At 37.0% G+C, this 12,707-nt stretch overlaps 1 protein-coding gene across 1 annotated transcript in view; it reads left to right on the forward strand.

The window, feature by feature from the left end:
* LOC102677831 overlaps positions 1-12,707 on the forward strand; it is a 352,155-nt gene that overhangs the window by 183,042 nt on the left and 156,406 nt on the right. Inside the window, exon 5 of the mRNA XM_006610354.2 lies at positions 1,637-1,714. Within this exon, the coding sequence (XP_006610417.1) occupies positions 1,645-1,714 (70 nt within the window). The 5' untranslated portion in view covers positions 1,637-1,644. The remainder of the gene's footprint in view (positions 1-1,636; positions 1,715-12,707) is intronic.

A 12,707-nucleotide genomic window follows, 5' to 3' on the forward strand; every position in this document is an offset into this window, starting at 1 on the left:
CTTCTTTATTCTTCTTCTTCTTCTTTATTCTTTTTCTTCTTTCTTCTTCTTCTTCTTCTTCTTTATTCGATTCTCTGGATTTTTTTTGCTTAGTAGGGAGGAGACAATTGTTGAGGATGTTGTTGATCTTTTGACACAGAAAATTTTCCTATTCCTTTTTTTTATGGAGAAGAAAATGGAAGATATTTTTGATTTTTCAACGAGCGAAGCTGGCGCAGCGGCGGTTGGCTAATAAAGAAGAATAAAAGCTCGCTGATGGATATTAGCCTCATATTTTTCTCCTTTACTCCACCACTGTTTCTCTCTTTTTCTCGAGTGTGAGAGGAGAGAAAGATCGGCGAGGAAACGGGCGCGACGAAACTGTTCGTTCGTGACGCGGTTCCAAAGAAGGAGAAGATGGCGAATTTATGGCCGACTCCCGGCTTCGATTTTCTTGAAACATTGATCCCCTTTCCATCGCCGCGAATTGTTTCCCCGTCGCTCTTCCCCGTCGATCGCATTGAATTGGATTCCCAAGAAAGGATCCCAACCACCCCGTCTCCCTCCTCCAGTTTCTCGAAATTGGGCCGATTGTTTCGTTGATTTATGTGTATGTGTAGCCTCCGCGTTCGAACGAATTAGAGGATGTTTCTTGGACTTGGACATTGAACGGCATCTCGTGAATAATGCACCCGACTTTTTCCAAATTAATTACCGCCACTTAGTTACCTCTTCGTCAGCCAGGCCTATTGGAGGCTGATCCTGTCATCGAGTTATCCATCGATTCTTTCCGTCGAATTTCGCTCGGCAAAATAACTCATTATCCCGGTTTCGATGGAGCGAGAAAAAGGAGGAATTGGGAACAATTTCGGCTCGTCAGGGGCTTTCCCCTAATTGCACGCTGTGGAAACGAACATGGCGGCTCGCATTAATTCGAGCGCGGCTGCGTTGCTTCTCAGTGTTTCGTCGGAGGGGCCATGAACGATAAACCGTGGATAAGTAATACTAGGGGGCTAAGGTTGATATTAGTCCGATTCTCTAGTTTTCTGACTAGATTTCAAACTATGCTCAGGCTGTGTAACTGCGAAAAATCGATTTTTTGTAATCGTGCACAACTTTCTTTCTTGGGATAATTATTTTATATTTATTAAATTTAATCTAATTTGACTATAATTATAATTATTTTAAAATAATTTCTTGTTTCTTGATAATTAAAAAGTAATAAATTAATATAATAATAAAATATATTATAATAATAAATATATTATATTATATTTAATAATTAATATAATAATATAATATAATAATAAAATAATAATTAAAAAATAATAATGATTAAAAAGAAAAGAATTGTAGAATTGTTGTTTGCTTTTGAATGATCGTGCGAAACAATTATTATTTATATCTCTAACATTTCAATATTTTATCGAAAGTTGTAAAGAAAAGGATGATAAATTTGACTAATGATAAATTAAACGAAATTATATTAATAATCTGTAGAAACATGAAAGAGGAGAATATTTTATTTATTTTCAAGTTAAATACGAGTTTAAATATGAATGAGAAATACATATGTATATATATTTCGAGATTGCCATTAAAAATTGCTATTGATGCAATCACTGACCCCTGGTTGCCCCTATTTTTACTGTTGCAGATTCGAAGATGAAGTGGCCATTAGTGCTGACTTGCTTTCTGTTGCCGCATTCGTGCATCCTAGGTGCATCGCATGCCGGTAAGTGGTTATTCTTCCAGTTTCTTATCCTGTAATCGCGGAATAAATTATATCGTCCGCAATCATCTTGTTATTTCGCGTATCGACCGTGTGACAGGCCTACGAATAATCCTCCCTGCCTCCATCGGCCTGAATAAATTAGCGACCGCTTTCTCCAACTCGGCCCCTCCATTATCTCTGGAAATACTCCCCCCTTAATTAACCCAACCGATTCCTAACCGACATATCTTTACATGTTTAAAAATAATCGATAATCTCGATAGAAAGAAAATCTTAAAATCTTCTCTCGAGAGAATTCTTTTCCGTTTCGTCGTTTCGAGGATAAATTTATATTTTCATTTATAAATCTCTCGAGAAAAAAACGAAAAGAAAAAAAAAAGGAGAAGATGTTCAGAACAGAAAGAGGGAGAAAGAGAAACGTGGACTCGTTAATAAATGTTCGTCACCGCGACATCGGTACTCACAAGGATTGACCCAGATGCGATAAAACCGGCGCCATTATAGCGTCGTAAATCATCCCCTCGATCGACAGTTTGTTCGAAGGTTAGGGGGAGGGGGCGTAGCGACCCTCGATTCCGCGCAACGAGCCGTGAAAACGGGCATCGGGGCCAGAAAAACAACCGAATTGAATCTATTTCCCTCCTTCTATTAGCCCTGTTATGGAGCGCGAAAAGCCTTAATCCGCCCCCTGTTGTTGGAAAGGAATCCGGCGCTAGAAAGTCTTGCTGGAAAAATAGCTGAATACAGAATTGAGATTGAAAATCATAGTTGATAGACAGTTCCAAATTCCAATGTGACTTTTATTTCAAAAGTACGAGTATTATGATAAATAAACTCCAATAAACATTTATCTATAATCAACCATACAATGATGCTCTATTTTTAGCGTGAAATCTATAAATTTCTGTTCTATAAAAATTTTAATACATTTAATGTAGCATTTAAATATATATATAGAAAGTTCCAAATTTTCTTTCTATGATGTGACTTTTATTTCAAAATTATAAATATTATGAGTAAATGCTCTAATGAGCATTCATTTATAATCAATCACGTAACGAAAGTTCTGTTCTACAAAAGTTCTAATACATTTAATATAGCATTAAATATATATATAGTTCAAAATTTTCTTTCCAATGACTTCATTTATTTTATAATCAATTACATAACAATGCTCTAAATTTTTAATGAGATCTATAAATTTCTGTTCTATAAAAGTTCTAATACATTTAATGTAGCATTTAAATATATATATAGAAAGTTCCAAATTTTCTTTCCAATATAGCTTCATTTATAATCAATTACACAAAAATACTCTATTTTTAATACACGTGAGATCTATAAATTTTTAATACATTTAATATAGCATTTAAATATATATATAAAAAGTTCCAAATTTTCTTTCCAATGACTTCATTTATATTAATAATCAATTACACAATGATATTCTATTTTTAATACACAAGATCTATAAATTTCTGTTCTACGAAAATTATAATACATTTAATGTAGCATTTCAGTTCCAAATTTTCTTTCCAATATGACTTCATTTATAATCAACGATGCTCTATTTTTAATACAATAATGAGATTTATAAATTACACAACGATGCTCTATTTTTAATACACGCGAGATCTATAAATTTCTGTTCTACGAAAGTTCTAATACATTTAAACGTAGCATTTAAATATATATGAAATAGAAACTCTCGAGTTATGATAATCCGTGGAAATACGTCGAGATGGATAATTCCTGGGCATAATACACAGCGAACCATGAGTGAACCTGTCCTCGCGCAGGCACCACGTGGTCAGATAAATTGCTTTTGCTTCCCTTCCGTGGAAGGAGGAAACTGTGGCAAGCCAACATGTTGTTCTTATTGTTTCGATTTCTGGTGTAATTAATCATAGGCCCTCGCAACCCTTTAGGATTAGATAGTGCTTAAGTAGGGGGAAGAATGATTCGAGCACGTGCGAATTTTGAACGAATTCAGACTTTTGAATCGATGAAAATCGATTATATTCGATCCACCTAGATGATTCAAAATAATATTATATAGAAAATCTTTAGAAAATCTTCTCGAAAAGAAGAAAAGAGAGAGGAACACGTCTCCTAATTTTATTTCGAGCAAAGGAATGGAACAGTTATCAATCGATTGATTCGCTGCAAGCGTCAACTTGCATTAGTGCAAAGTATTTCCTTCTTTCAATTTCCAACGCCGTTCTACCGTTCTACGCCCAATTTGCATGTGAATGGACCGTAAAAGAACTGCCGAAGATAAGCCGAGAGAGCGCGTAAATATTTCCTTCCGCGATTGCCAACTTCGGTAATAAACAGGTTAAAGGATCGTAATCGTATAGCGAACGAAATTGTTCCGAATGGTCGAAATGGTAATCCACGATTACGATCTCCGTTCCGCCATTATGCACCATTAGGGACACGCCTGTATACTGACCGAGCTTGTAATAAATTCCTTAGCGTGGCTTATTACACTAGCCTTAAAAATGGCCTGGATTCTACAAACCTATCTTCTCACCCATTTCCAGAGACATCAATCTGCGGAGAATCAAATTTTACTTTTCATTATTTAAATCGATCTTTATCTTATCTACGTACGTAGTTCGACTCTATAGTTTCGAAACGATTATTATACACATGATGGAAGAGGGGTCGATGGCCTTTTCTCTTCCTCGATTCGTCCACGTACAGGCAAATCTTCGTGTTCATGGAGGGATGGGACTCGGTGTCTCGAGACGCGCGGACACTGTTCAGGGGCAAAGTGCAGTCACCCGCCAAGCTGGTGTAGGAGGAGGAGGGGAGGAGCAAAGGAACCGCATCGGAGAACTCGACGAGACTTTCCCCTTTCGACTTAATTGGCGGCTTCGAGACTAACGGTGGCGGCCGTCTACGTCGATTGAAGTGGCGCTTTGGCCACGGTCGCGGACTAAGAAGCTGGAAACTCGTTAACGGCCCTTGCGAAACAATCGATCCCTCTTCTCGGCATTCTCGTCTATATTTTTTTCCATTTCATCAAGTGTACGGGTATATATTCGAAAGTTAGGTAGATCCATCGTCGATCTGTAGTCTGTCCGATTGAAATTCCAAAGGGGGATTAAAAAAAAAAAGGGGGTAATTTACAAGTATGATATGATATTCGAATAATAATATTTCATTACGTTACATTTCAACAACGAAAGTTATTGGCGTATTTATCTGTAATTCCGTTACAATCTATGCAACGATTATATTATTGTAATATACAAAGAAATTAAATTTGCCCAACGTTGAAACTAATATCGGTTAATCGATCCGTTAATTAAACAGTAACTGCCCCAGTTTTGAAACAATTGTGTCTCGTTCCGTGAAACTGGAACGTCTAAACCAATTTATGGGGGATGGAAAATGGAGAGAGGAACCGACGATTTAATTTTCTTTCATTAACGTCACTCCATCGCGCGATTAGTCATGAATTTTATAACCGACGTTGATCACCATTAACGCGTGGAAAAATAGAGGTGGCCGCAACAATGAACGTTCGAGGTATCTCGATGAATTCTCCCGTCGTTATTGTTCCCACGACCCATTAACAGTAGTTCGTAGCTACTTACGAGTTTGCAAAATAATGGCGTTTCAATCGAAAACGTTTCTCGACATCGCCAATTAAGCTCAAAAGTATCAATGAAAAGTAATCAAGGATGCAATTGGTCTTTCCTTTTGGAAATTTTTACGTGCGTCTCTGTACTTCTCTACGTTTTAATTTGGTTCCCTAACATCGATGAATTTATTATTAGCGTTGAATTTTTCTTATTCTTTTAAATAATATTGCATCAAGAGTAAAGCGAAAAAATTATGCAAGTCGAGTTAAGGTCGAATGACTTTAAAGATTCTGTTTTTTTTTTTATAGATTTAAATGTATAATATATTATTGGTAATTGGTAATTAATAATTTATATTCTTTAATAATTACTCGAGTCTTTAAGGTACTTTAATATCTCTATTTTATTTATATTCATAGTTTAAGGTGTTGAGTTTATATATATGTAAAGGTACAATTCGTATCTTGTATATTTATATGTGAATTAGTCACTGTTTTGATTCTGTTTTTTTTTGTTTTGTTCCTCTTTTTGATGTCGTGTGACATAGCACGATCCACATCTATAGTTTATTCCTATTTCCCTCATTAAATATATTCATCATTTCACAATCTATTCCCTAATAATATAAACATTTAGAATTTATTCTTACTGGTTATTAATACTATGGCGACCAGGAATGCGATACTAGCGCCACGTAACCATTAACTATCAATCTATGTGATTCGACAAGTCTCAATTACTAATAATTTTACCTTTTTACTCGCTAAAGATCTACATCTTCAATATAGTTTTAAAAATGTCTTTGAACGAGTCGATCAGGAAGCTATAAAGCGAAAGTGAATAATATCATTGAATAATATCATAATTTTTTTCTACTTTCTTTATTAAATATATTTTTTTAATCATTTCACAATTTATTAATATAGATTGAATTTAGAATTTGCTTTTGCTGGTTATTAACACTATGGCGACCAACAATGCGACACTAGCGCCACATAACCATTAACTAGCAATCTATGTGATTCGACAAGTCTCAACTACTAATAATTTTACTTTTTAGTCGCTAAAAATCTACATCTTCGACTAGTTTTAAAAATGTCTTTGAACGAATTGATCAGGAAGTTATAAAGCGAAAGCTGTTTGAATAATATCATAGTTTATTCCTATTTTCTTTATTAAATATATTTTCTAATGTAAATATATAAAACTAGCTGTTAACACTATGGCAACAGTAATGCGACACTAGCGCCACATAACCATTACTATCTATATGATTCGACAACTACTAATGATTCTACTTTTTATTGGCAAAATACAAAGAAAGTTCGATTGTTCCCAAGCGGCTAAAAGTCTACACCTTCGACTATAGTTACAAAGATCTCTTTGAACGAGTCGATCGGGCAGCTATAAAGCGAAAGCTGTTTTAATGACGGAAAGCAGGAACGATCCCCTGTTTTTGAGACGAGGGACCAAGGAAGTTGACGCATCTTTCGCCGATCTTCTCGAACAAACAGGGGGAAGAAGAGAAAAAAGACATAACGTAAAAAACGATTTAGGGTGTCCCTTGTATTGCATAATCGCCGATTCCCTTTGAGCCATTGAATTTGATAACTACCTTAATTGGCAGCTTGGCGTCTCGCGAAAGCCATCTTTGTCGATTGAAGCCCGTTGCCGAAGGGGCGACACTCCAGAGGCAGGATGAGTTCAGCGGATGGAAAGTAAGAAGCTCGAAACTCGTTAATGGCATGGATTCCCGCGGGACAATGACGTAAAGACCGTTGTCGGCAACGTGGTTGCGCGAGATTCCTCCTCCAAGTAACTATTGACCTTTTCCTCCCTCTCTCTCTCTCTCTTTCTCTCTCTTTCTCTCTCTTCGTCCCTCTCGCGTTTTGCTAAACGCTGACAAATAATTTGTTCGCCGTTCCTTAGCGAATCTCTGACGATAACATAATTGGGGGATTACCGATCGTTCAATTGCCATCCTGTATCGATTGAAAAGCTGCATAACGGACGAGATTATTAACGCTTTCGTCGCTTTCGAAAACATTTCATATTTCATAAACCTTACGTTCCTTTCTTTTTATCAATCGAAACGATTGATCGTTACGTTTCTTATCTTTTCTTTCTAAGATAATAATAAACGAAAGAAATTCACCGATAAAATTTCCAAATAAAATTATATTACTTTCGCAAATCGTAAAACCATACCACCATTTTGTATTTTTCATCCATTTCTACATTTGTTTGTAATTCGAACGTATACGAAACGTGTATAACTCTTCGTGTTCCTCCGTGAAAAAGATGTGTCCTCCTCTTCTCCTCCTTCTTTCCCCCCCGCATCGATCGATAAATCCAACGAAAAGTCAAAAAGAGGTCCTCGGTTCGCGTCTCGAAAAATCAAGAAGACGAAGCCTGTTATGGGCCTGGTTGAGCCGCGTTGATCCGCATCGCGTTACAATGGAAATTCGTTAGATTTACCTCCGGTTCCCTCCGTAATTTTCCGCACCCTGGTGCAGGAGTATTTGCTTTGAAGCAATCCGCACAGACGTGGGGGAAAAAAAGGCGCAAGGGTGGTGTGGGGCGGGCCACTCCCCGATAGAGGTAAGCTTTTTCATCGGAAGAGAACTAATTTTACGACGATGAAAATGCACGTTTACAGACTATGCCCAGGCTGGCGGAAAGAGCAGGGGGCAGGGAGCAGGAGGGGGAGGGGAGACGAGAGGAAGAGGGAGATGGAAGAGAGATGAGCGATGGCCCGAAGCGGGAAGCCAGCTGAATTCGTTCTCTGGTATCTCGTATCTCTGGTTCTGGCGGTTTTGTAACTTTCCAAGGAGGGGCGTGCGTGTGCGCCCGGGCCAGAATTAACCTTAACGCACACACAGGGAGCGATCTCCTACGTTTTTGGTTAATGGGTTGTGAGGTGAGGGGATGATAGCGCTCGCGTATAGCCGTGAGAGATAATCGTCGAGGCGGAAAAATTCTTTTTTCTTTTTTTCTATTTTTTAGACAGGTGTTCGCGAATCGTGGATTCAGATTTCGTTCGGTCGAAAGATTTAAATGTGCGTACATTCTTTTTCGGAATTAAATTGTTTAATATGTATGTATATCTATATTAGGGTTCTCCCATTAAGTTTCATTCGCATCACGTTAGAAATCAGTTTAACTGGTTATTTTTATATGAACATGCAGGCTTATTTATTACCTGGTTATAGCATCGTCTCACAGATTTCTTAATATACCTTTCGTTGATGGAACAGTCTCTTTTAAAACTTTCTTCTACACCGTTCGATATGGACAGCCAAAGCGGCATGTTATGCTTTAAAAAATGTGACAGTGCAAATGATACTGCACTCGAGATTTGTTTATGGGAGTGGTGCTACGATCTAATCTAACCTAACCTAACCTAACTTAATTATCCGTAATTGATTCAAGAGATTTAAGAACTGGCAATTTTGACTTGAAAGATGAAGATCTAACCTAACCTAACCTAACCTAACCTAATCTAACCCAACCTAACCTAACCCAACTTAATCCAATCTAATTCAACCTAATTCAATTTAACCTAACCTAACCTAATCTAATCATCCGCATTTGATTCAAGAGATTTAAGAGCTGGCAATTTTGACTCAAAAGATGAAATCCAAACCTAACCCAATCTAACCTAACCTAAAGCAACCTAACCCAATCTCACCCAACCTAACTCAACTCAACCTAACCTAATCTAACCTAATCTAATCATCCGCAATTGATTTAAGAGATTTAAAAACTGGCAATTTTGACTTGAAAGATGAAGATCTAACCTAACCTAACCTAACCTAACCTAATCTAACCCAACCTAACCTAACCCAACTTAATCCAATCTAATTCAACCTAATTCAATTTAACCTAACCTAACCTAATCTAATCATCCGCAATTGATTCAAGAGATTTAAGAGCTGGCAATTTTGACTCAAAAGATGAAAATCTAACCTAATCCAACCTAACCTAACCTAACGCAACCTAACCCAATCTCACCCAACCTAACTCAACTTAACCTAACCTAATCTAACCTAATCTAATCATCCGCAATTGATTCAAGAGATTTAAGAGCTGACAATTTTGACTTGAAAGATGAAGGCCTCCCTCCAGCAGCGACAAATACGAATCTTATCGAAGCCATGTTCGAAAAATCCGAGATGAGATACGTCGATTGATAAAGTTTGGGTTTTATTGAGACTGATCTTATGAACCGCATCTCCACGTGCGATTTTCTTCTCCAGCGACACGAAGAAGAAGCCTTTTTTAAAGAGGCTTGTCACTGGAGACGAGACTTGGATTTTATATCAAAATGTGCGTCGAAAACGCACTCGATTTAAGGACAATAGACCTTCAATTCGTCGCGAAGCCTGGACTTCACCCGAAGAAAGTTCTTTTGTCCATTCAATGGAATTGAAAATTCCATTATAAGCTCCTTTCTCAAGATGAAATCATCGACTCTGCAAAATATTACATATCAATTTGAGAAATTGAAAGATGCTATAGCAAAAGGCTAAAATTGGCGAATCGAGGCCATCACGACAATGCAATTGATTGAAATATTGTACTCCTTGTACCTAGATCTTGTTCTATACGACTATTACTTGTTCTTGTAATTAAAAAATTCTCTCCATGATAAACGATAATTCATAAAATAAAAACGCACCTCGAGGAATATTTTGCAAATAAATTTTAATGATTTTGGAAAAAGGGAATAATGAAGCTTCCTGAGAGATGGAAGAAGATGATAGAATAGAACGATTCGTATATAACGCGATATATAAATCAATCTTAAACAATAAATATTCATTTCGTATCAAAAAATATATATATATCTTTAAACGCTTATATTATTTGCGCAATCGCTTGACAACCACACACCATGACTCGCGTAGATTCCGAAATATCGAGTGAATTTTCGTATTTGCCCGGGCTTTTCACGTACAAGATAACCGCACAGTTTATTATACACACAATCCGGTAGAGGCACGCCTCTATGTAGACACGTGTAGTTAGCTTAAACCTACTTAACAGTAATAGAACTTGGGGTAATAGAGGCTAAGTAGGTAAATATATTCGTAGAGGAGGATAGTTGAACGAATAATTTCGAAAAATATAAATATATATACATTCCCTGACCTAGAATTTAATTAAATAAACTCAACCGAAACTTCTTGCGACGAATAAGGAAAAGAACCAGTTTTCTCCAATAATAATTTTATCTTTTCCATTTTTTTGTCCAATTTTGAAAATTTTTTGAAAATTGTTTATCTTATTATCATGTTTAATTAGAAATCGAGTCATCATCGTTCAATTATTTCGAGAAAATTCGTCGTGCAACGGCGAAGGAAAGAAACGAAGGAAAACCATAGAATGGGAAAGGAAGACAGGATCGTACTAAACGAGTACGTATTTTCACCGAGCTATGACCCTCGTTTTACGACGATCTCGTTGGAGAGAAGGAAAGAAAACTCGCGTTGTAATAAAACTTGCTCGCTCGAATTTTCGGACGAGAATCGCTTTTTCCCTCTTTTCGGGCGTCGAATTAAAAAAAAAAGCCTTCCCTCCTTTCTTTAACTAGCTGGTCGGCTTCCTCGCGACTGACCTGGCACGGAGGAGGATTCAATCAGGTAATTGAAACGCTATGAAGATTCGGCGTCCTTTCCTCTCTTCCTCCGTGCGACCCCTCGTTTTTCTCTCTCTTGAAGGAGGAAGGGTTAAATTCGACGAGTATTTACCTTATAAAGAGGCTGACTTGGAAAAGACAAGAGCGTAAATAAATCTTTAAAATCTTATTTTTAAATAAATAAATTTTTCCAATTTTATTCGACGACTTTATCGCCACTCCCACGCAATGCGATCCCTTTCCAGACCCCTCTATCCCTTATCCAACATCGATAGAAACCGGTTTCCGGAAGGCAAACAATGCAGGGTTACGCGCACGACTAGGCCCCATCCAGCTAGCATCCTCCTGTCACCCTCTTCTTTTCCCGCTCGACCGGGTGTGAAACCAAGAATCGGAGGGTGGACACGAGCAATCACGTGGTCGTAATCTTCCTTTCATCGCTTCCATTCCACGCTGCAGATGCGCCATCATCGAGATCGCCGTCCACCTGATTTCTCCCAAAAACGAACGAATAGTTGGATGATTAAAAAATTAATTCTCGTATATAAAACGTATAAGACTTTGCAAGTACGATAAATATCTCTTTGACCGCGCCGCTTCCTTATCACGTCACTTTCTTTCGATGATACACTCGAAAGTGTGTACTTTGTTCGAAAGAGGAATTAATTTTCTGCGCATAGAGCGTCCACTGTGTTGCTTTATTATACTGCGCATGCGCGTGGGTATAGTTAGGTAGGAAACTTATACCTTGCATACATCCCTCCTGCTCCGATAATCATCAGTGCTTTTGTAATGCTGTGTATTTTTATAATTCACGGCGTTCAGAGTACCGTCACGGTCTGGTAATCGGATTTCTTTCGCTCGACGAGGCAGGATATTCTGAAGGGAATTAAGAGAAATGGGCCCGTGAATGAAAAGCTGTTTCTGAAACGATTTTCGAGAACGATTCCTCTTTTACGAGTTGAAACTTGTTTCGAACAAAGATAATAAATTAACCGACTACGAGTGTGTACCTTGAAATTTGAATGAAAGACCGTTGGACAAAAGAGACCTGGTTCTTTTCTTATATATGTATATTTAAAATCATTTAATTGGTTAATTAAATTTTCGAACCAAAACTCTCTTATGCATATATCAAATTTTCGTTGCAACAAAGAAATTAAAATTAATTACAATTGTTCGTTTACAATTTTCCAAAAATTTAGAATAGAGAGTCTCAAATAAAAAAAGCTTCTTTAATCTTGTACAACTAGATAAAAATTAATTTCTTTCGTATATATTATACTATAACCAGTTTATGCATGCACACAATTATAATTTATCTTTTATCAGTCTCTCTCGAAGAATCGCTATTCGTTTTTGTGAGGAAAATGATGATTTGGGATAATAAGGATGATCGCTTCTTTCATTTCTTAAAATAAATTATTGTACAAATTCCATCTATCTATTAAACATACGTACAGTACGAATTCTCAAAAATATACAATCGTACCTAAAATTTAATTTTTCCAACAAATAAATTTCTTATTAAAAGGTTTATTAAAAATACTAAAAAAAAAAGAAAAATTTTTTAAAAATTGAATAAAAGTTCCGTCTTGAATCGCAATTATCTCGTCTCTTTTTACCGATCCGGCAAAATCGCATTCCACGAGGTTAGGTTACACTTGACTTCGTCAAAAGCGAAACTCTTCCGTAACTACGCCATTTAACACCGCGAACGATCCCATCAGCCTTTCTCTCTCTCTCCCCCCCCCCC

This window comes from Apis dorsata, unplaced genomic scaffold, assembly GCF_000469605.1.
Source record: "Apis dorsata unplaced genomic scaffold, Apis dorsata 1.3 scaffold_73, whole genome shotgun sequence".
NCBI lineage: Eukaryota > Metazoa > Arthropoda > Insecta > Hymenoptera > Apidae > Apis > Apis dorsata.